General features: G+C 43.5%; 1 protein-coding gene across 9 annotated transcripts in view; it reads left to right on the plus strand.

Moving 5' to 3' along the window:
- The window catches only part of Hnrnpul1 (heterogeneous nuclear ribonucleoprotein U like 1), a 34856-nt gene that overhangs the window by 4485 nt on the left and 9096 nt on the right, over positions 1 to 21275 (plus strand). For 5 of the 9 annotated variants that reach the window (XM_047529091.1, XM_047529084.1, XM_047529086.1 and 2 more), the window contains exons 2-10: positions 1053 to 1178; positions 3114 to 3270; positions 5031 to 5104; positions 6759 to 6898; positions 8853 to 8952; positions 10684 to 10796; positions 14522 to 14788; positions 16297 to 16419; positions 16524 to 16652. In XM_047529091.1, coding sequence (XP_047385047.1) covers positions 1058 to 1178; positions 3114 to 3270; positions 5031 to 5104; positions 6759 to 6898; positions 8853 to 8952; positions 10684 to 10796; positions 14522 to 14788; positions 16297 to 16419; positions 16524 to 16652 — 1224 coding nt within the window. In that variant the 5' untranslated portion in view covers positions 1053 to 1057. The remainder of the gene's footprint in view (positions 1 to 1052; positions 1179 to 3113; positions 3271 to 5030; positions 5105 to 6758; positions 6899 to 8852; positions 8953 to 10683; positions 10797 to 14521; positions 14789 to 16296; positions 16420 to 16523; positions 16653 to 21275) is intronic. The other 4 variants (XM_047529093.1, XM_047529085.1, XM_047529087.1 and 1 more) reach the window with 1 other exon arrangement.

Here is a 21275-nt window from a genome sequence, read left to right on the forward strand (position 1 = left end):
ATTCTGAGCTCCTAAAGTTCTCTCTAGGTTTGGCTGCCAGGTTCTCCTCCTTGAGGGAGCTTCTCATTTGGTATTCTGCTTTTAGTCCCACCTCTATACTTTTACATGTATTATCCCAACTCCAGGAATGTTCTCCATTCTCATCACTGAGTCATCACCTACATATCCTTTGAGTCTAGGTTTATCTCTTTCTTTCCAGGTTCCTTTCTCAGTTCCTGGTACTTCATCGCCCTTAACACAATCAAAATGAAATGATTTTGTTCAAGTATTTAGCTTGTGTCTGTCTCTCTAAACTTAAGACTTCAGAGGAGCAAATTTATCCTTAGTTCTGTCCCATGGTCTGGTGTATAGTATGCACTTCATGAATACAATATCTTACCACTCTTCAGCTGAGCTGCACATAAGACACCTTTCCAAAACCCAAATAACCTAACTCCAGTTGTTTAAGACTTTGCCAGTGAGCCTAAAAACCTTCTGCTATGATTTCTATTTCCCTCCAATTGAAATGGTTACCATTTAACTTTTTGCAGCTGTTGCAGCATGGAAGAGATTCTTGAAGAGGGTTGGCTGGACTGGTGGGAATAATGAATGGGGCTGGGCTGAGGGTTGTGTTTTGAATTCAGTTCCCTAAACATTATATTATACCATCTTAGCAGCTAGACTACTGGTTTGTTAACTGTATTCCACAGAGTGCCAGGTGTTTGTAGATTGCCCCCTACCCTAGAGTGGGGACTTAGAGAGTTCTCTGATCCCACCATCTCCTTATTTCAGTTGAAGCATTTATGTTTCAATTAGTTTTATATTGTGCGTTTCTGTAGAGCCCAGTCACAGGTGGACTTACAACCTTTTAAGAGGCAGGAGGGCATACCCTATGGCATCTGGGGCCACTGCCTGTCCAGATTGCTTTCCTCTTGGAAGGTATTATCATGCTTAACCCTCTGGCAGATGATTGGCTTCAGTGGGGATGGTGTCATATAGCATAAAAGAAGCCATCTCTAGTCCAGAGTCCTCTAAAAAGCACCCATCTAACTTGTTGTTGTTGTCCTCTTAAGATGTCATGGACAATATTACCAGGCAGAACCAATTCTATGAGACCCAAGTCATCAAGCAAGAAAATGAGTCGGGCTATGAGAGGAGACCACTAGACATGGAGCCACTACAGCAGGCCTATCGACCAGGTAGGAAAGCTTGTGTGCTTACTCCCTTCACAGAAGCAGAATCTACATATAACCCGCCCTCTGCATGGAGTCTTTCTTCCCAGAGAGGCTTTCCATCTTCCCCCTGGGCACCTTACCTTTGTTGCTATGACAAGGTATTATTTTTTGCTTTTGTTTTTGTTTGGTTTGGTTTTGAAAGAAAGAACTCAGTCCTGCTTCTAAGTGTTAAGAGAGTGGAGTCTTCATGGTATGTTTTCAGATGTTAATATCTACTCTGAAAAGTTTAGATCTGGAAACTAGTACTTGAGTCTTATTTATAATTTTAGAATGTGGAAGCCAAGCCTTCTAAATCTAGTCTGATATTTCCCATGTTTTGAAGAACATTATTCCAGGAGATAATGTTATTAGGGGCTCCTTGGAAAAAGGTTCTTTAGCCACACAGATCTGCAAATTACAACATAGCTATACCACCTCTTGGCGATTCACTGTGCTCATTAGAGCATTAAAGGCTCTGGGAAGTCCAGAATTGACATAAATCCAATGTCATGTTGTTTAAACTTGAATTTCCCAAACATGGAAATACATCTGTGCCAAACAGTTTTCCATAATGCTACTTTGGGAAACATACTTTAACTCTAGATTGGGAAGGTGGCTTGTGTAATGTTAGGGTTGGGATTTGAGCCCAGGAACCTGGCTCCCAGACCAGTGCTCATGGTAGGTAAGCAGCATTCCTCGCCATGTAGGTCTTACTGTTTAGAAAGGAATGACAGAACCAGGACTCCTATTCTTGTGCTCCTTTCTCAGTGTTGTGGCCCCAGTGCCTTTTCTTAGTGAATCTAGTTGATTCTGTCTAATTCCATTCTGGTTCATCCACAGAATGAATTCCCCTGATGGTTCTTGCATGTGGCTCAGGACATAATGTAGGTTAAATTGCAGATTTGTGTCAGGCTCTGTGAGACTTGTGGGATCATTGACCCAAGGAGGAAATTTTCTGTGCTGTTATCAACAGACATTTGTCAAGGGCCTTCTATGAGTCCAGCCCCTGCTGGGAGCCTTACCAAGTACCATCCTTGCCCTGGAGAATCAGGAACCTTCTCTGAGAGATTTGGTCCGTGTGTCAAAGCAAGGGAGTAAGCCAAGGTAGTAGACTTGGATCGAGTGCTGAAATAAGTAGAGTGAGTGAGCCACAGCAGCAGGCAGGTGCTGTGGTAGAAAAATTGAGACTGAACAATGGTTTAATCTTGTTTAGCCATTAATTCTTGGAGTCTAAGACTGGGACTTTCTCATGGTCCACAAAATATTCTATCTTGACTCCCTATTTATGATGTGACTTAAGGAGGTTATTTCACTTATGGGATGGCTCAACAGCAGATCCTTCCTTCTGGAGTGATTGTGGGCTATGTAGGAAGGTGACTAAAGCCGCAGAACCTCAGTACTCTGTTGAGTTTACTTTTGGCCTGCTTTGTCAGGCTGAAGAATCTTGTAAGAACTGAGGTAGAGAGGTCTTTGAGAGGAGAAATTGGAGTATAGGGTCTAGCCTCTCAATGTTCAAAAGGATCTTTGTCTTCTAGGACTACCTGCTACTCAGCGCAGGCCAAGGTCATTACCTACTTTCATGGGCCTTTGGCAAATTAGCCAAAGACAACTGTTCTACCTTTGGCAGGACCTTAGAGAACTTGCCCTAATTTAGTGCTAGAGTTCCTCCACTGCCCCACGAAGCCTGAGAGCTCTCTGAGTAACATCGATCATTCCATCAACTGCCAGGTATAGCTTGCCAGGCAACCTCCCTGCATCCTAGCCCTGTTCTCTAGCACAGCCTCTTTGACTATCTCAGCAAGTTCTCTGGGCCCAGCCCTTCACCACTGCAGTCAGGAACATCTCAGTAAAGCGGACCAGAGAAGTTGTAGCTAAGGAGGTGCTGAGTGATTTTTGTACCCTCTGAATTTGTCCTGACAGTAGAAGTGAAGACAGAGATGAAGCAAGAAGCACCCCCCAGCTTCCTGCCTCCTGAAGCTTCTCAACTCAAGCCAGACAGGCAGCAATTTCAAAGTCGAAAGAGGCCTTACGAAGAAAACCGGGGACGTGGATATTTTGAGCACCGAGAGGACAGGAGGTGGGTATATGAGGCACCAGTACCCCTCGTTCTGGTAGTTCTCAGTGCCCTTAGCCCCAAGCTCAGTGAGAGGGGTTGAACAGAGCTTTCCCTGCCCTTGTACTCCTTCCTGCACTCACTGCCAGATGGCTTTCCTAAGTTTTTGTTCCTTCCCCCTTTTCCTCCCTGCTTATTATCTGCAGAGTAAATTCCAAACACCATAGACTTTTTACACGTGAGATGCCAGCCTGTCCCATTAAGTCCATCTTACTACCCATGCAGTTCTGCAGTGTTCCATTCTTGCCAGCTGCTACATGTACCCTACTCCCAAACACATCCCCTCCTTCTGTCTACCCAGTCAGCACTCACAGTGCTTTTGTGAGATGCCCACCTTTGCACTGGACAGTGGGCATAGAAAGGTAATTTGAACAGTGGGGTTTTGCTTTCTATCATTCAAATGTAGGGACAGAGACAGTAGTCAAGATATGGGTGAGTTTCAGGAGCTCATAAGAGGGAGTGGCCTCTGCCCTGGCCATTTCCCTTTTCCCTTTCCTGACAAGCCCTCCCCCTCCTTTCCCTCCAGGCCCTGTCCTATCCCTCCCTCCCTTCCCTCCTTCAGCTCCTGTCTGAAGCCTTTTCTAATCATGGAAACTAGGAGTAACCACTCCTCTGATCGTCTGGACTGTTCAAGTGACACATTTTATTTCCTACCTGGTGAGGTCCACCCTCTAACTAGCTTGTTACTGTCTTTAAGAAAGGGCTTGGGGGCTGGGGTGTAGTTCAGTGATAGAGTGCTTGCCTCCCTCGCATGCACAAGGCCCTGGGTTTCATCCCTAGCATTACAGAAAAGAAATAAAAGACCAGAGTCTCACAGGCTATGATTAAAATTAGGAAGTAGAACCCACCTCATATGGGTTTCCTCCACTGCCTCCCACAAAGCAGAAGCCATTTGCTGATAGAGAGCAGAGGAGAATCCTTGCTCTGATCCAGGACTAGCAAGGAAGACTTCCTAGGATGGACTTAACATGTGATGAGTTCCTGCTTTGTACCAGGCTCTGTTAGCCCTGGACCAGCAGGGCTAGAAGGAACCTCCACCAGAGGGAAGCCTGCTGTCAGTACCAGCATCCAGAGTGGCATGGGCTGCCTGATCTGTGCACAAGGTGAACCAGGTGTTCAGGCATGATGCTGGGCATTAGACCCCCAACTTTCTACTCTTCTTTCTTATTCCTATACAGCAGAAGCCAGCAGTATGCTGAGTCCCTTTTTTAGTGTTTTGGTAGGAAGATATCTTGTTCATAATTTAGGACACTTAAAGACTAAAAGAAACTGGAAAAAAAAATGGGTCATTTTAAATCCTCTCAGAGACAGGGTTTTAAGAAGCCTGATATATAGATAGATTATAATTACTGGGGTTTATCCAGGCTTTTGCCATTCCCCTTCTTGCCCTTGGAATACTGTAGCCTCCCATTAATGACAGAGTTCAGAGGGCCTGGATCAGAATCTTGGGGTGTGAGAAAAAGTCTGTGACAAAACCTTTAGATGGTCCTGATGCCTTTTCTTAGCAGAGCATGCCCTTCATCCCTGGCCCCATCTTAGAAGTTAACAGTCGTTGCTTTCACTACAAGTGTGTAGGGTTCCAGAATTCTTTTGCTAAACTCTGTGGGAAGAAACTGAGATGCAGGAAGCAGTTGGAGGCCACACGTAAATTCCAGCAGAACCTATATTTCCCTTCCTCTGTCCTTCTCACACCACTGTGTAACTTAACCCTCTTTCCAACACAGGGGTCGTTCTCCTCAGCCTCCTGCTGAAGAAGATGAAGACGACTTTGACGACACCCTTGTTGCCATTGACACATGTGAGTCCTCAGAATGCCCATCTGATTCTGCTTTCCAGTCAATATTGGAAAGTTATGACCTGCCTTTTTCCAGAATCCCTGTCTGGCATCAGTCCAGATGAGAGATTCCTCATAGCTCTGGAGTAAGAGTGTTTACAGAGATAGAAGACCTACTACCAATTATAGCTATGGGCGACCCCCAGCAAGTCATTCTACTTCTCCAAGCTTCTCTGCAGAGAGGAATAATCCTGCTTTCACACCTCAGAGGATTTTCATTGATACTTCTCAGAGAATGGATCCAAGAGGAATTTAGAAACCCAGACCCACCCTATATACACAAGGGGTTATCATTTAATCAGGGAAAGAATCTGAGAGCTGCTGGGGAAATTTAACTCTTTGATGACCAGTTCTCCAGTCTCCATCAGCTGCTCATATTCCTGATGAAATCATTGCCACTCTTTCTTCTGAGACACTAAGCTGGCCTGCCCTGCTATCTGTCCTCCAGTTGTTTTCTTTCCACTGCATAAATGGCTTTCCCCTTGACTTTGTACCTAAACACTTGGAGAAACGATTATAGAGGTCCCAGACGTAAGATAATCTGAATGGTACAGCCTGAGTCTCAATTTTTACATGTACCCAAAAGTCAGTTTGGGTCTGAGAACAGCACACTTCTCAACAGAGCAAAAGGTTAGCAGTTCATTCTTTTTTTTTTTTTTTTTTTTTTTTTTTTGTGGTGCTGGGGATTGATCCCAGGGCCTTGTGCTTACAAGGCAAGCACTCTACCGACTGAGCTATCTCCCCAGCCCCAGCAGTTCATTCTTGTTTCTTTATGTTCCTCATGTTTATAAAGCACTGGCTGTGTGCTTTGGTAAGAGGTAAAGGAGTGTCATAAGTCACAGTCTCTCAAAGACAAATCTACCCAGAGTAAAGGTAAACTTTTTTGTTTACCTTTGTAGTTATACATGACAGTAGAAAAAGGTAAACATTTTTGAGTGTTGAGTGGCAGTGGTCCATGAGGCAGCATCTGCTCAGATGCCAAATATGCAGACAGTGGTACTCAGCCTTTGAAGAAAGGAGAGCACCTCATAAAAGAGATGATTAGGAAAGACTTTGTTGGAGGCATGACTGGCTCCTTGAAGAGTGGGAAGAGTCAGCACTACAGCAGGAGAAAGGAGCCAGGGGACTGTAGTGCACCTGGGCATTGGTGCTTGGATGGCAGGTGTGGATCAGGGTCAGAATCTTGTACAACTATTGGCAACAGCAGTCTGACTCCCAAACGAGTAGTTAGCACAGGGATGTGGTTGAAGTATATGTGTCAGTGATTAGCCTTTTTGTATTCTAAAGTCTAAATTTGAAACGGGTGAGAATGTGGATCCTCTCCCTAACAAGTGTATATCCCCATGAAAAGCATTTCTCTAGTTTCTGAGGATCCTCCAAAAGCCCATCCTTGAACCCCACCAGATGAAGAACCCCATTTCCTACGTAGGGTAGCATAGGCCAGTTTGCACACCCTTTCTTCTCAGAGGGAGAATAGATAGAGGGTATGCTTCTTCCTCTTGAACCCTCCTTCACAATGTGTTAGCCAGTGTTTACACTGTTGGGGAACCTCCCCCGCTTTCTCTCTCTCCTTGGGACCTTTAAAACATCACCTAACGGCAGGCTTTTTCCTCCACAGATAACTGCGACCTGCACTTCAAGGTGGCCCGAGACCGGAGTAGTGGTTATCCACTTACTATTGAGGGATTTGCATACCTGTGGTCAGGAGCCCGTGCCAGCTATGGAGTCAGAAGGGGTCGTGTGTGTTTTGAGATGAAGGTGAGTGGGAGCAACAGAAGGAATAAGGACAGAAAGTAGATCCATTCATTGGAATAGCCTGTCACCAGCCACATTTACTGGATTTATGATTGCAAGAGATGGGATTGAGCTTAGGCCATGCCCTCACAAACAAAAGTATGCTGAACTCCCATACCATCACTAACTACGAGATCAGAAAACAGGCCAACCATACAGACTTGCTTCATCAAACGGACTTTTCCGTGGTGTAGGATTTGTTCCAGATATTACACAGCTGACCAGTCTAGTTTGGCTGTGTTTGTGGCACTGAGGAAAGGAGTTCTTTGGAAGAAAAGTGATCTAGAAATAATGGACTCAGGTATCAACTACTTTAAAGGGAGGTAAGAGAGAAATCAGGGCAAACAACTGCCAGAGCAGGCCACATTCTGTCATCATCTCTTCGAAGTTTCTGGTCATTTTATGTTTGCAGAAATAATAAATTGCTTATGTTGAACAAGGTTCAAAAAGCACAAAGGAGTGTGGGATAAAAAAGTGGAAGTTGGGCTCATGTCCTGTCAGACCCCATCCTACTTCCCAGAGGTAACTTATGTGTTATCAGTTTCTTGTGTATCCTTTGTACATCTGAACTTATAAATTATGATAGCTGATATTTGTAGAGCTCTTTACCTGTACAAGATACAGTACCAGGCTCTTTATGTAGATTAATCCGTTTAATCTTGATGGTATTATCACAAAATAGGTACTGTTCTATCCCTAGTTTTTAGAAGTAGAAGTGAGACAGCGTTGTATTTTATTGAGTAAGATACCATTGATGTAAGTGGCACATTATTTCATATGCCATTAAAAAAAAAAAATACTGTCCTATATAATGCTTTCTTACCACATCAGTCATAAAATGGATTATTATTTTAGAGATGTTAAAATGTGAAAAATATGTATCTGAAAGTCAATGAAATATGGTAACTTTCTGAAGGCCACAAACCAATAAGGTAGATAGAGATGTTAAATAAGCAGTCTAAACTCTAACTTGGAGGTAAAAAGTCAAAAGGTGTGGTATTTTTAACCCTCACTTCTTTTACTTGGTGCTATGTCTTGGACATTTTCCACCTGTACCTCAGCCCTGCCTCATTCTTTTGAATTCCTGCATCTTATTTTATGGAGTGGTTGTACCATATTATAACCAGTGCTGTTGATATTTTTTTTTTCTGATTTTTCACAAAGGTATATAAAAACAATGTTGCACAGAATGTTCTTGCAAACACATATACAGTTGTTTTGTTTTGTTTTTTGGTATTGGGGCTTGAACTCAGGAGCACTTAACCACTGAACCACATCCCTTTTTGTATTTTATTTAGAGACAGGGTCTCACTGAGTTGCTTAGAGCCTCACTAAGTTGCTGAGGCTGGCTTTGAACTTGCAGTGCTCCTGCCACAGCCTCTGAAACTACTTGGATTACAGGCATGCACCACCTAGATTGCCCTCCAAAGACATTGCACTGGTTTTTAGTACGTGTGTGTGTGTGTGTGTGTGTGTGTGTGTGTGTGTGGTGCTGGAGGATTGAACGTGCTAAGTGGGCCTCGCACTTATTAGGTAAGTGCTATACCACTCAGCTACATTTTTGGCCTAAGTTGTCCCGTCCCAGCTATCTTCAAACTTGGAGTCTTTTTGCCTCAGCCTCTTGACTAGGTGGGATTATAGGCGCACTCCACTATCCCTAGCTTCTACCACATATTTTGATAGTTTGTGTCCCCTATAGCAAGTGTTAAAACTGAAAATAACTATATCTTGAATTGTCTCTCTGACCCTGTATGCTTCCAGCGACTTTGGAGGCCCTGATTTCACTGCAAAAAGTTTTTCAAAATACTTCAAAGTTGTCACTGTTTTTTAATGACTGATAAACTTTCCACCTGTATTGCCTCATAATCCACCAGCTTACAGAGAATCAATCCTGAACCTTCTTGTCCTCTGCCCTCAGATCAATGAGGAAATCTCCGTGAAGCACCTTCCATCTACAGAGCCCGACCCCCATGTTGTCCGTATCGGCTGGTCCCTGGACTCTTGCAGCACCCAGTTAGGTAAGGAGAGGTCAGCCTGGCAATTCTGAGAGTAGGTTGATGGACCCTGCCCCTAGATTCTTAAGGGTTCTGAGCTTTTCTTCCCAGTGTAGGCCTCAGACCATAACTAGCCTAGAGTGGAACAGGGACAGTAAATAAATATATGTCACCATCTGCCTTTCAGGCATAGTAGATTTAACTGGAATAACCATGGTCATGGAATAATTCTTCTGTGAAGGGTTCATTCTTACCCTTCATCTTTTAGGAGAGAATCCAGAGTTCTCTTAAGCTCCATCAAGTTCTGTGTGGATTTTCTCTCAAGTCTAATCGTAGAGTGAAAAGGCGGGCAGAAAACAGTGGTGCTAGGACTGATTGACAGAGACGTGCAGGGACTGCTCATTAAATGGTTTTGAGTTTTCATAAGACCCCATACCTCAGTAACCCTTAATTGGTCTTCTGGACATTTATTCCTTTTTCTTTTTAAATAATGTATTTTCAGATTAGGTCATGCTATGAATACTGTTGTGTAGTCTGATTTCCTTTAATATATGATGGATGTATAGATTTAAGCGTGGCTTTTTGGCTGTTGCGTAATCTTCTGTTTTATAGTTGTGTTTTGGTTTTATGTTTTCCAGTGCTGGGGAGGGAACACAGGGCCTCACACATGCTGGGCAAGCACTCTACCACTAAGCTTCTCCCCCAGCCCTATAGTTGTATTTATTTAACAAATGTCCTTTAAATTAATCACAAATTTTGCTATTACATACTTGAGCTTTTGTCCTTGTGCATAATTGCCTGAGCACTTAAAACTAATCTTTAAAAGAAGATAGGTTAGTTCAATTCTCAGCACCCCCCCACCAAAAAAAGAAAGAAAAAGAATAGCTTTGTTATGTTTTTAAAAAGTACAGTTTTCATTTTTATATGTATTGTCACATTTTATGTAAGAATCATAAGTCATTTCATTTTTGTCTCAGTTTTGAAATGCGGGTGGTGGGCAGTTGAAGAAACAAAGTCCAGAAAGGTCAAGTAATATGTCCAGGGTCACACAGCTGAAAAACTAGTTTGAATGTCTGACTCTGCACGTTCCCAGTCACCTAAGGACCTGGTTTCACAGCAACAGGCTTTCAAAATGTTTCAGAGTGGTCACACAGCTGGTGCATAGCAGACCCACACCCAAATTCGTGCTCGTCAGCTCCTGTTTTTCTGCCAGCATGCTTTGACCAAGTAACTGTGGAACCCAGGTGTCTACAAGGGGCTTGGGATCTCAATCAGATCCCTTCAAGCACCCAGTTTTTTAGCCTGAGGAAATCTAGTACCTTTCCTCATTGTCTTCCAGAAGCAAAACCCATCCTCAGATTTCTACCAAAAGCATAGAGACACCAAAACATTGATGACATCATGAACTCGACAATATTGGATGTCACAGGGAATGACTGCATTGAAGCACACATTCTCCTCCATCCCAGAAACTCATTCTTTCTGTATTTTCCCTTTCTCTGCATAGCAGTTCAGTTCAGCCCCTACTCCCAGATTTAACACACACCAAAAGCCATCAAGCCCTCAGGAGTTCTGCATAATAAAAGGCTTCCTTTCAACCTTTTTTCCCTCCACCTCTCCACAAAAAGGGGCATCTGATTAATAAAACTAGCTAAGGAAATAATTTTTGTCTTTAAAGATCAAAGTATGTGGTGGCTATGCAGGCTCTTATGACCACTGCAGGTTTAATGTGATCGTGCCTGTTTCTTCCATCAGGCGAAGAGCCTTTTTCCTATGGCTATGGAGGCACAGGGAAGAAGTCCACCAATAGCCGGTTTGAAAACTATGGAGACAAGTTTGCAGAAAATGATGTGATTGGCTGCTTTGCGGTGAGTGTTAGCAGCTGTGGAAGTTGGCAGAACCAGATGTTGGACTGCAGACTTCTTTTTTGGGATATCTCTCTTCATTGTCTGCCACATATCCAGCCACTTTTGCCATATCTCTGTCTTTCTTTGACAGTACAATAGTTATGTCATTTTGTGTGAAATTCTGCTATTCTGTCCCCTCTGGTCTTTTGTGGAAAGCTGTCAGATTGCCTCCCAAAGACAATTTGGGAGTTTGGATACTTCAGGAGTACTCAGTGTTCCTCTATTCCTAGATACCAGTGTGATATTTTCCAGTTAGACCTTTGCTAAGAAATAGCGTATGTGCTCTTGAAGTAAATGGTATTGACTTTTCCCTCATTGACATCTTTTTATCTCAAAACTTCTCCCTTTCTTCCTCTCACATTAATGGAACTGACTTCCTGTAGTGCATTACCTTCTAGAAAAGCAGAGGTAGATGCAAAAGACAACACTATAGAGGTATCTGAGCTGCTGCCTGAGGCAGTTTTGGAGAGTAGTGACCAACAATCACTGTGCTATGGGATGAGATGTTGGCTATAGGACTAGGTGTCCTCAACCTGTTCTCTACTAAGTTAACCCATTAAAAACATTTACAATGATGCCTGGCACATAAGTGCTCAGTAAATACTCCTTAATATAATTAGTTTTAGGAGTTATAAGCAATGTTTGTAAAATGTGCCATGAGGTCCCCAAGGAAATTACTGCCACTGTGGATGATTCCTCTTGGTAATTGCTCCCCTCATCCATTATACTTGTACAATGTACTTTTTTTTTATCTGTTTTTATATTTTTTTAAATATTTTTTAGTTGTAGATGGACACAATATATTTATTTATTTTTATGTGGTGTCAAGCATTAAACCCAGTGCCTCCTGTGTGTAGCCAAGTACTCTACCACCAAGCTTCAGCCCTAGCCTTCCTCCAACCTTTTTTTTTTTTAATTTGAAATAATTTTAACTTCGAGAAATAAGAATAAAGAATTTTCAGAGGGCCTCATCCAGATTCTGACATTCTTCCACATTTGGTTTACCATTTTTATGTGCATGCATGGAGTGTGGGTATGTGTGTGAGATTTGTGTTTGCACCACTTGAGAGTAGATTGCATACATCATATTTTTATTCCTTAATATTTCAGTGTGTATTTCTCAAGAATAAAGCTATTATCTTAACCACATTACAGTTATCAAATATAACATTGATATTGTTATTTAATCCACAGCCCATGTTTAAATTTTATCAGTTGTCCCAACAATATCCTTGAGTGCAATTTGGTTTCTGGTTTAGGATCTGGTCCAGGATTATGTATGCATTCTATTGCTATATTTCTAGTCTGCTTCCATCTGAAGTGGTTTCTCAGCCTTCCTGTATATTTCATTCATGCCTTTTCAGTAAGACTTTTTTTAACAAAAATTGACCAGGTGTATACTTTACAAAGTGTTCTAAATCTTGTGTTTTTTCCTGTTTACAGCAAACCCTGGCCATCTTTCTTGGTCTACACAAATGATAGAGAGCTAGCTCCATTAAAACATTTGTGGCCTAGCATGGTGACGTACGCCTGTAATCCCAGTGGCAGCTCAGGAGGATCATTGCAAGTTCAAAGCCAGCCTTAGCAACTTAGCCAGACCCTAAACAACTTAATGAGACCCTGTCTCAAAATAAAAAGGGCTGGGGATATGGCTCAGGGGTTGAGTGCCTCTGGGTTCAATCCCTGGTACCAAAAAAGAAGGTATACAGACCTCACCTACCCCATCCACCCATTTTACATATCCTCTCCCAAACATGTGAACCCACTGGTTCTTAAGGGTTTCTATATCCAAATATAAGAAAGACGATTATTACTTTTCTTTTTCACACAAAATGTAGCATATTATACATGCTATTCTGAATCTTTTTTTGCTTAACTGTGTATCTCAGAGATCTTTTTATAGCATTACCTAAAGGGCTTCTGTTTTATAACATTGTCTTTAGTCATCATTTGTCTCTGCCATAATTGCTGTAGCCTAATTCCCCCTTAATGATGTTTGGTTAGTTTCACACCTTTATAGTTAACGGCTACCTAATGTGCCATAGGCAGCAGGGTACCCTACTTTAATTTAGCCATCCTCCCTTTTGGTGGCTCTGAAAGTTGTTTTCTGGTAAAGGTAATACTGCAGTAACAGCTTATCTTTTTTCCAACTTACCAGAATAAATTGGAAGACTTGCATCCCTATGTATGGATCTCCTGTGTGACTTAGCCATTCTCTCTTCCCCATTGGAGAACATTTTGCTGTGCTGGCATGACCATTTTGCACATCTATCTTGGCATTCTTGCAGCACTATAGTTATATTATTTATTCTTAGCTTCTGGGTCAAAGGTGTTTTTAAATTTTGATAGCTCCATCAAGACTACTCCCAAGAGATGCAGCAGTTAAACTTGGTATCGGTATTGACAGTGTTTCCCAGACTGTTGTTATTACAGCTCAAGGTTCTGTTGTTGTGTAGCAGTATAGAACCCTAAGCTATGTTGAAACCATTTATCTCCCAAATCCCCACTACCCCTAGTCTTTTAGATTCTATGTATAGTTTCCTTTGATTAGAAGATGCCACCATTTTAAGACTCAGGTTGGGAGATTGAAGGAGGTATGAAAATCATTAACCTGAGGGAACCAGAGGGGAGGACATTTGTAGCAGATCTTGAGTTCTCAGTTCACAAAACCAAAAGGACAAAATTGTCTTCCAAGTGAAGAGAACAGTATAACCCATTTCAGCAAACCATAAAGAGTAGAGTACTTGGAGCTAAGGCATGACACAAGCAGGTGTGAGAGTTGAAGCTACAAGATGGCACAGTGTGAATAATGGTGGCTTAAGGAGTTTGGGTCTTTAGGTCCCAGACTAGCATGGGTGTAATTTAGTAGGAGCCACCCTACATTTGTGTCTTGGACAGATGACTCTGTGAGTGATGGATCTGTTAGTTGAGGGTGCCAGTTTTGGGTCAGTATGGTAAATCCCTGTAATAAAAAACCCACAGTGTTCATTTCTGTGTTGACAGAGGTAACTGGGACCTCTCATACTCATGTGGGAAGGCACTGCAGGAATTGCACTAGACTCAGATCAGGATTCAGTCTGGCCTATGTTGGCATGTCTGTCCTGCAGGGTCTCAACCTGTGTGTATCTAAGAGATGAAGGACATGAGGGATTCTGAGGGTGGTGAGGAAGCTCCTCACTCTTACTCCTTGAAGGACAAGTCTCAGGGTGGACTCCCAATTCAAGAGTGAAAGAATACCACATCTGGAATTTTTACGTCAGAAACTGGACCTTGTACTTGGCTTCATTCTGTTACCTCATCCCAAGTTTTAAACTTTTACACTCAAAGTGATCTTTCTAAAATACAGTTATGACCAGGCCACTCAACTTATTCAAAACAAGTCAGCAGCACTCTTCTGCCATGAGCATTGAGTCCATACTTCTGAGGTGACCTGGAGACCCTTATGCGGGGTGTGGGGAGGTTTGCTCCTCCCTCCCCATCTACCAACTCCCCAGTCTTGGGTAAGAACTGATTTGAACTGCATGTCCTCCAAGCTACTTCCTGATGGTGTCCAACTTGTCCAAATCTAAAGTAAGAATGCACTACAAAGCTGGCTTATTTCTACTCCCTGCATTGATTCTCTTCTACTTGTGGTTCCCAGTGCCTTAACACAAGAATTGGTATTTATTTTTGGCTTTTTCTTCTAGGACTTTGAATGTGGAAATGATGTGGAACTTTCATTTACCAAGAATGGGAAGTGGATGGGCATTGCCTTCCGAATCCAGAAGGAAGCCTTGGGAGGTCAGGCCCTCTACCCTCATGTTCTGGTGAAGAATTGTGCCGTGGAGTTCAACTTTGGGCAGAGGGCAGAGCCCTACTGTTCTGTTCTCCCAGGATTCACTTTCATCCAGCACCTTCCCCTTAGTGAGCGGATCCGGGGCACTGTCGGACCAAAGAGCAAGGCAGAGTGTGAGGTGAGTTGGGCCTGAAGACCGAAGTGATATTGGCTCCTCTAGAGCGTCCTTGCTGCCAAGGCAGAGAGGAGACACTCAGTAGCCAGGTATGGTGAGAAAAATACAAAGTCACCTCATGAGCAACCTTGGGGTAAATGACCCTTCCTCCCAGCTTCTCAGGATTGGGTTCAGGATTAAAAGGCTGCTCTGAGGGTGAGGTGAGGGGTACTGGTGTAGCCTAGGCCAAGCAGGGGTGGCAAAAGGAAGCAGTCACACTATTCCTTCAGTGAGGCCAGATTATAGGGAAAGGATGCTATCCTCATTAGAGACACCCTGCACCTCCTGGTAAGTGCCCTCTGCCACCCAGTGTTTTGGGGGGACATTGAGCAATTCTGCTCACCCAGGGCTACCTAAGAACAAAAAAGAGAAATGGTCTTTGGCTCCAGTAGCTATATTGATGACCTTTGTTCTTAAAACAGTATTTTTCTCATAAGTGGTTTATGTTTATTTAAGAAAATTAAGAAATATACAGAAAATTAAAATTTCCCCATAATTTCACCATCAGAAAATAAGTTTGTTTTCAGAGTTTTGTACACACTCATAATTAAGATCATATGGAGCCAGGCACTGTGGTACATACCTATAATCCCAGTAACAAGATCATATGGTATAAGCAGGTCAGTATCCTGTCCTTTTCAGTTACCATTTTTTTGTGTTTTGCATACTTTATTCCACCACATAAAAATTTCTCTTTTTGAACTTTTTTTTTTTTTTTAAACAGGATCTTGCTATATTGCCCAGGCTGGCCTTGAACTCTTGGGCTCAAGTAGTCCTCCTGCCTCAGCCTCCATATGACTTTAAACATCATTTTAATGGTCTCACATTTCTAATCATTTTCCTTTTGACCATTTAGGTTACATCTGGTGTTTGCTAAATTCTTTGTGTGTATGTGTATGGGTGTGTGCCAGGGATTGAACCCAGAGGTACTTAACTAGTGAGCTACATCCCCAGCCCTTTTTATTTTTCAATTTTAGATAGGGTCTCACAAAGTTGCTTAGGACTTTGCTAATTTGCTGAGGCTGCTTTGAACTTGCAAGTCTCCTGCCTCAACCTCCTGAGCTGCTGGGATTACAAATGTGCACCACCATACCTGGCTTAAATTCTAAAAATACTGAGTGAATAGTTTTGGTCCCATTTCTCATACACCCTCCATGTGCCAGTCCCAGTTCATCACCTTCCCTCTGTCTTTCCCTGTCAAATGCTTAATCCTTGAACAAAAACTATAAATGCTAATCGCACCACTTGATTTAGTGCTTACTTTGTGCCAGTTCCTATTCTAGGAGTCTGACAAGTCTCGTATCTTTGAATTCCAACAGCCACGTGGTGAGGTAGATGTTATTGCTTTCATTTTACAGAAGCAACATGAGGTTCAGAGTTATTTTCTCATAATCACCTGCAAGCCAGGGTGGGTGCCATGCCATACACTGTTGCTTATTTCACAGTACCCTTTCCCTGGGCTTTTCTTGTAGATTCTGATGATGGTAGGCCTGCCTGCTGCTGGCAAGACCACATGGGCCATCAAACATGCAGCCTCCAACCCTTCCAAGAAGTACAACATCCTGGGTACCAATGCCATTATGGATAAGATGAGAGTAAGGACAACCCTTGGCCTCAGGCCTCACCCAACCTGCCTCTCACCCACTGTGTGCTGCCACGTACCTAAGACCGCTCAACCCTTACCATCTACTGCCCACAGGTGATGGGTCTACGCCGGCAGAGGAATTACGCTGGCCGCTGGGATGTCCTGATCCAGCAGGCTACCCAGTGCCTCAACCGTCTCATCCAGATTGCTGCCCGCAAGAAACGCAACTATATTCTAGATCAGGTACTTACTGGTGACTAGCATGTCCTCAGGAGAGGAGAGGGGACTGACAGGGTACCTGGGAATTCCCCTCTGGTCCATTTCGCTTTTCCCTAGAATGCTCTTCAGCGGCAGTGCTAGTCTAAGGGTCAACCATACATGAGGTTTTAGTTAATAGACCTTTCACTTAACTCTGAGCCCAGGCATCTGGTGGGTTTGGAGCCATGACTCAGGATCAGTAATATCCCCAAAGAACATTATCAGGTAAGAACCACTTAGCAAAATGGAAGAGGCATAGATTTCTGAGCCTGACAAACTGGGGATTGAATCCTGCCTCTGCTAATTCCTAGTTGGCGCACTTGTGGACAACTGACTTTATCGTCTGAATTTGAGTTCCCTGGGGATCATAATGATCCTCACAAACATACACAGGACCTGGTACACAGCAGCTGTGATTATTGTTATTTACTATATAGATGAGGTATGGCCCATCTGCTCACTAATTAGCACGTCTTTATGACTGGGAGGTAGAAAACTAGAAGTCATATTAAGGGCTGAATTCTTAACATCAGGTGATCTGGGAACTTTTGAATTCAAATGTAGAATATTATATGCAGGTACAGATGTGTTCTTTTAAAAACTAAGCAGTTTTGATTTAGGATAGGAATGTTGACCAAGGTTTTCAGCATTACTCAAAAGGATGAGTGACCCAAAATGGTTAAGGATCCTTGTCTCAGAGTAATGAATTCCACATGTTTGTTGTCTGTGCAGTGTCATACTTAACATTTGTCCCAAAGACTTCCTCAAATAGTGGGTGTTTCCTTATTTTCTGTATTTGTGGTTCTATGAACGAGCCTGACATTTGTGCTATCTTAAGAACCTGTGAGTGAGCACACATGTAAACTGAGTAACACCCTTCTCTTCAGCCCTATTAAAATGCCTTCCATTCATGTAGCACTGGGTACTTGGTTACCATGAGTTGGAAGGGATCCTGATGAAGGTGGAGCTGGTGACATGATGGTGGTTGACTTGTCAGGAAAGAATCCCAGGGACCGGGTTGCTTTCACATGGAGTGAGGATCCAAAAGCCATCAACACTTATTTCTTCAGTTTGACTCCATCAGCAGTGCACCCAGCCAGCCTTCTCTTACCTTTGGAGACTTGTTTATTTTTTAATCCCTTGTTCTCACTTTCCCCATTCTCTTCATCAGCTTGTTAGTTGAAGTTTTAGGTTGATTTGGCCCCAATTCATTTTCCTGAAGCGCCTAGCAGTGCTATGATTTAAACACACTGAGGATTTCCTAGGAAGAAGCTCTTGCCTGTTTTTTTCTTGATTTGCTGGTTAGATCAGTAGTAAAAGTCATTTGAATTATGTTGCCCAGTATAGGATTATAGTCAGGGGGTCATCTCTGTTCAGAGAGTCGATGTGGATTTTCTCTGGAGATCAGATCCCCCACATCTCAGCCATGCACAGAAGACCTGAGCACTGTAAAGGCTCACTGTCAGCCTTATTGGATGGTGCTGGCTTGTTCAGGGACAGGTCTAGGGCTCCTCCAGGTGTGCCTGTGATCTTCAGGGCTGCTGCCATCCTGGTGGAGGGACATGTAGGGCTGACCCAACAGTGAGGCAAAGAACCTAACCTCTGAAAGTGAGGAGGAGGGTTCTCTGGTTAGCCACAGGTCTTCTGGTTAACCCCAGTATGGACTTACGACCTGAAGCTCTAGGTTACTCAGGCCTGCGGAGGCAGTCTAAAGGCAGTGTTTGATCTCTTTTGTCCTAAACCCCAAAAGTGGATTCCTGAAAACCCTGGTAATGAGAAAGAATGAATGTGTATATGTATGTAGAAGGTTCAGAGCAGACTTCTGGCTAGGTTCTGGTACTTTCCATCCCACCAGTATCGGGAATGAGGGATAATTTTATGATGCATAGCTGTCTCCTTGGCTCGGTGGAACTTCCAGAGGTAAGGCTAGTACTAAAAGTCCCTGAATCTCAACCTAGAATCTTCTATTCCTAAGTTGTCAGTCCTACTTACATTTGGCTCTTCCAAGGCTGACCTCAGAAATATTCATACTTATTAGGGAACTTGCCTTCACAAGCTAAGCAGGGTTGTGTAGCCAGGATTCTACTTTTGTCTGGTCTGAACCCCAGACTTTATCCTAGGGTGTATCTCATGGGACATAAGCTCTCAGGTGTGTTGGAGCTTCATTCGTCATCACAGCCTCTTCAACCATGCTGTCATTGGATTTTATTAATAAAGAATCTAGGTTTGTTTGCATCATTTTCTTCCCTTGTTTTTTCAAGTTGTTCATGTATCTTCCCCTCTAGCAGTGCAGATCTGGGGTATTGCAGTTTCCCCCCTATAGGTTTATAAGTGACCCTATAGGTTTCAAAAACCTTTTCTTTAAGGGGGAGATCAATATTAGCAGTGCCCAGTTCAGACAGTGTGCAACCTGAAACCAAATAGCCCCTATGAGGATGTTAACAATATTGTCATAATAAACAGAATGAGTTCAGTTATTATCTTCAGTATAACAAATAGATTTGCAATAAGGTCTGCAGTTTCTAATGGAGGACAAAGAGGATGCGGAGGGGTGTAAGATATAGCTGTTAATTGGATAAGAAAAGAATATACAGAAGTTCTAGATAATAGAAAGGGTGAGCGTGTAATCAAAAGAAATTGGATGTTAGCATGGGAAAAGGGAGAAAGAGACTCTGAGGGAATAGGTAAACAAAAGGAAAAGAGAGCAAGAAAAGTAAAGAAATAAAAACTTAACATTTTTCAATAAGGAGAAAAAAGAAAATCTACACTGTAAGTTATGTAGTATTCAAACCTCCCAGTGTGCAGTAGGTATATGATATATGAGAGGTACCTGACAATGAGCTTCAAGCCTCCAGCAGGCGTCTCAGGATGGGATTTGCCCCACCTAAAAATGGGAGATTTGGCTTCCAGGATTATCCAAGATGGCCGCTCTGGCTTCCAAATGTGTTGGCAATTGGGGAGCTGCAGCTCCGAATGTGGGCATGGTCAGCTGGAGGTCCTGGAGGCGGGGTGCAATTGGTCAGGCCAGGTTCCTGGAGGTGGGGTGTTGTTAGTCTGGTTGCAGGATCCTGGAGGTGGGGTATAATCAGTCGGTGTGGGGGTCCTCGTGGTAGCATAGTCAGTCGGTCTGAGGATCCTGGTGGCGGGGAGCAGTTAGTCAATGTGAGGGCCCCAGAGGCAGGGAGTGATAGGTTGGGCAGAGGAATCCTGGAGATGGGGCTCAGTCAGTCCGGCCAGGGGTCCTACAGTTCCTAACTGTTATCTCAAAATGGCAGCAGCCACGTGTAACCAAACCTGCAGGTACTGTGACATTGAACTTCCAGGCAACAGCAGACAGCTAGCGATCCACTGGCGGTCTGCGGTCAGTCTGCTGGCTGCTGGCAGATGATTGGGAGGTGACCCTTGGGCGCAGTGGGTGATGGGTAGGTGAAAGGCAGGCGATGGACAGGCAAGAGGCAGGCAAATGGCGGATGGTAGGTGCCAGACAGTGAGCAGTCTGCACTCAAAAAATCGTCGATATGCTGGCAGACTGCAGGTGATCGCAGTAGACAAATGGGGTAAACAACAGGGAATCTATAAGCAGCAAAAGCTGCCTCACCAAGAAACAGATATCCTCTGCTTGAAACCCAAGTTATGGAGACAAGGAAAGCAGCCTCCCTCTAGTCTGCCATCTTGGATCACAGCCTCTTCAGATCATGTGAGCATCAGAGGGAAACATTGAGAACATCAGGAGAAATAATGAGAAAGGAAGTGGACCAGGAGAGATCTCATAAGGGGAAGGAGCCTGCCTAAAATCAGGCTTTTGGTATACTGGTTAGCTCTGCTGACTTTGCAGATGGCCAGTCCCATAATGGTTGGACTGTAGTGGGAATCGGGGAAAGGTTTCAGGAGGTGTGGGGTGTCCAGGCCAGGGTGTGGGTGATTATAAAAAGAGTTGAGGTTTTGTCCAGGACAGTCTGGAGCCGTGGTCACATTTTGTTTAGGGAGGGATATGACTGAATTTGCCTGGATAATAGAAAGCTACAGCATGAGGAAGGAAAAATGGAGAGTAGACAGCCACATTGCTTTAAGTGACTGTTGCAGTTGGGAAGCCCCAGGAATTAGGGTGGTGCCCTATCCCTAGGTTATCAGAAGTCCTTGAAACTGGATACAGAGCAGAAGCTCTTTGTGAGGCAACAAACTTGCCTCCTGGAGGCTTGTGAGAGGGCCCCTGCAGGACCATCTTGCAATCCACCCGCAGTTGGGGACTGCAGGTTAGGAAGCCCCTTTAGGTTCTAATAGACCAGGCCAGGCTGGACATTGGTCAGAGTCAGGGCTGGATGCAGTGAATTTGCCAACCGGGTCTCACCCTCAGAATGTACATTTCTAATCCTGCATGTGTCCCTGTTGGCCACACTTTCTCCTGAAATAAACCCAAGGCAAGGGCCACTTGAGACCTTGTGTCCAATGAGGTACATCCTAGGGTATGTGATGGGGTCCTGGCCAAACAAAATTAGAATCTTCATTACCCAGATTAGGTGTTCAAAGTAAACTACCTCTTATTGGCACGCATTGGAGAAGGGGAAGTTTCTTTCCAACATCCCCACTGTTCTAATCCTCAAGCCTATT

This window comes from Sciurus carolinensis, chromosome 16 (assembly GCF_902686445.1).
Source record: "Sciurus carolinensis chromosome 16, mSciCar1.2, whole genome shotgun sequence".
NCBI classification, from domain to species: domain Eukaryota; kingdom Metazoa; phylum Chordata; class Mammalia; order Rodentia; family Sciuridae; genus Sciurus; species Sciurus carolinensis.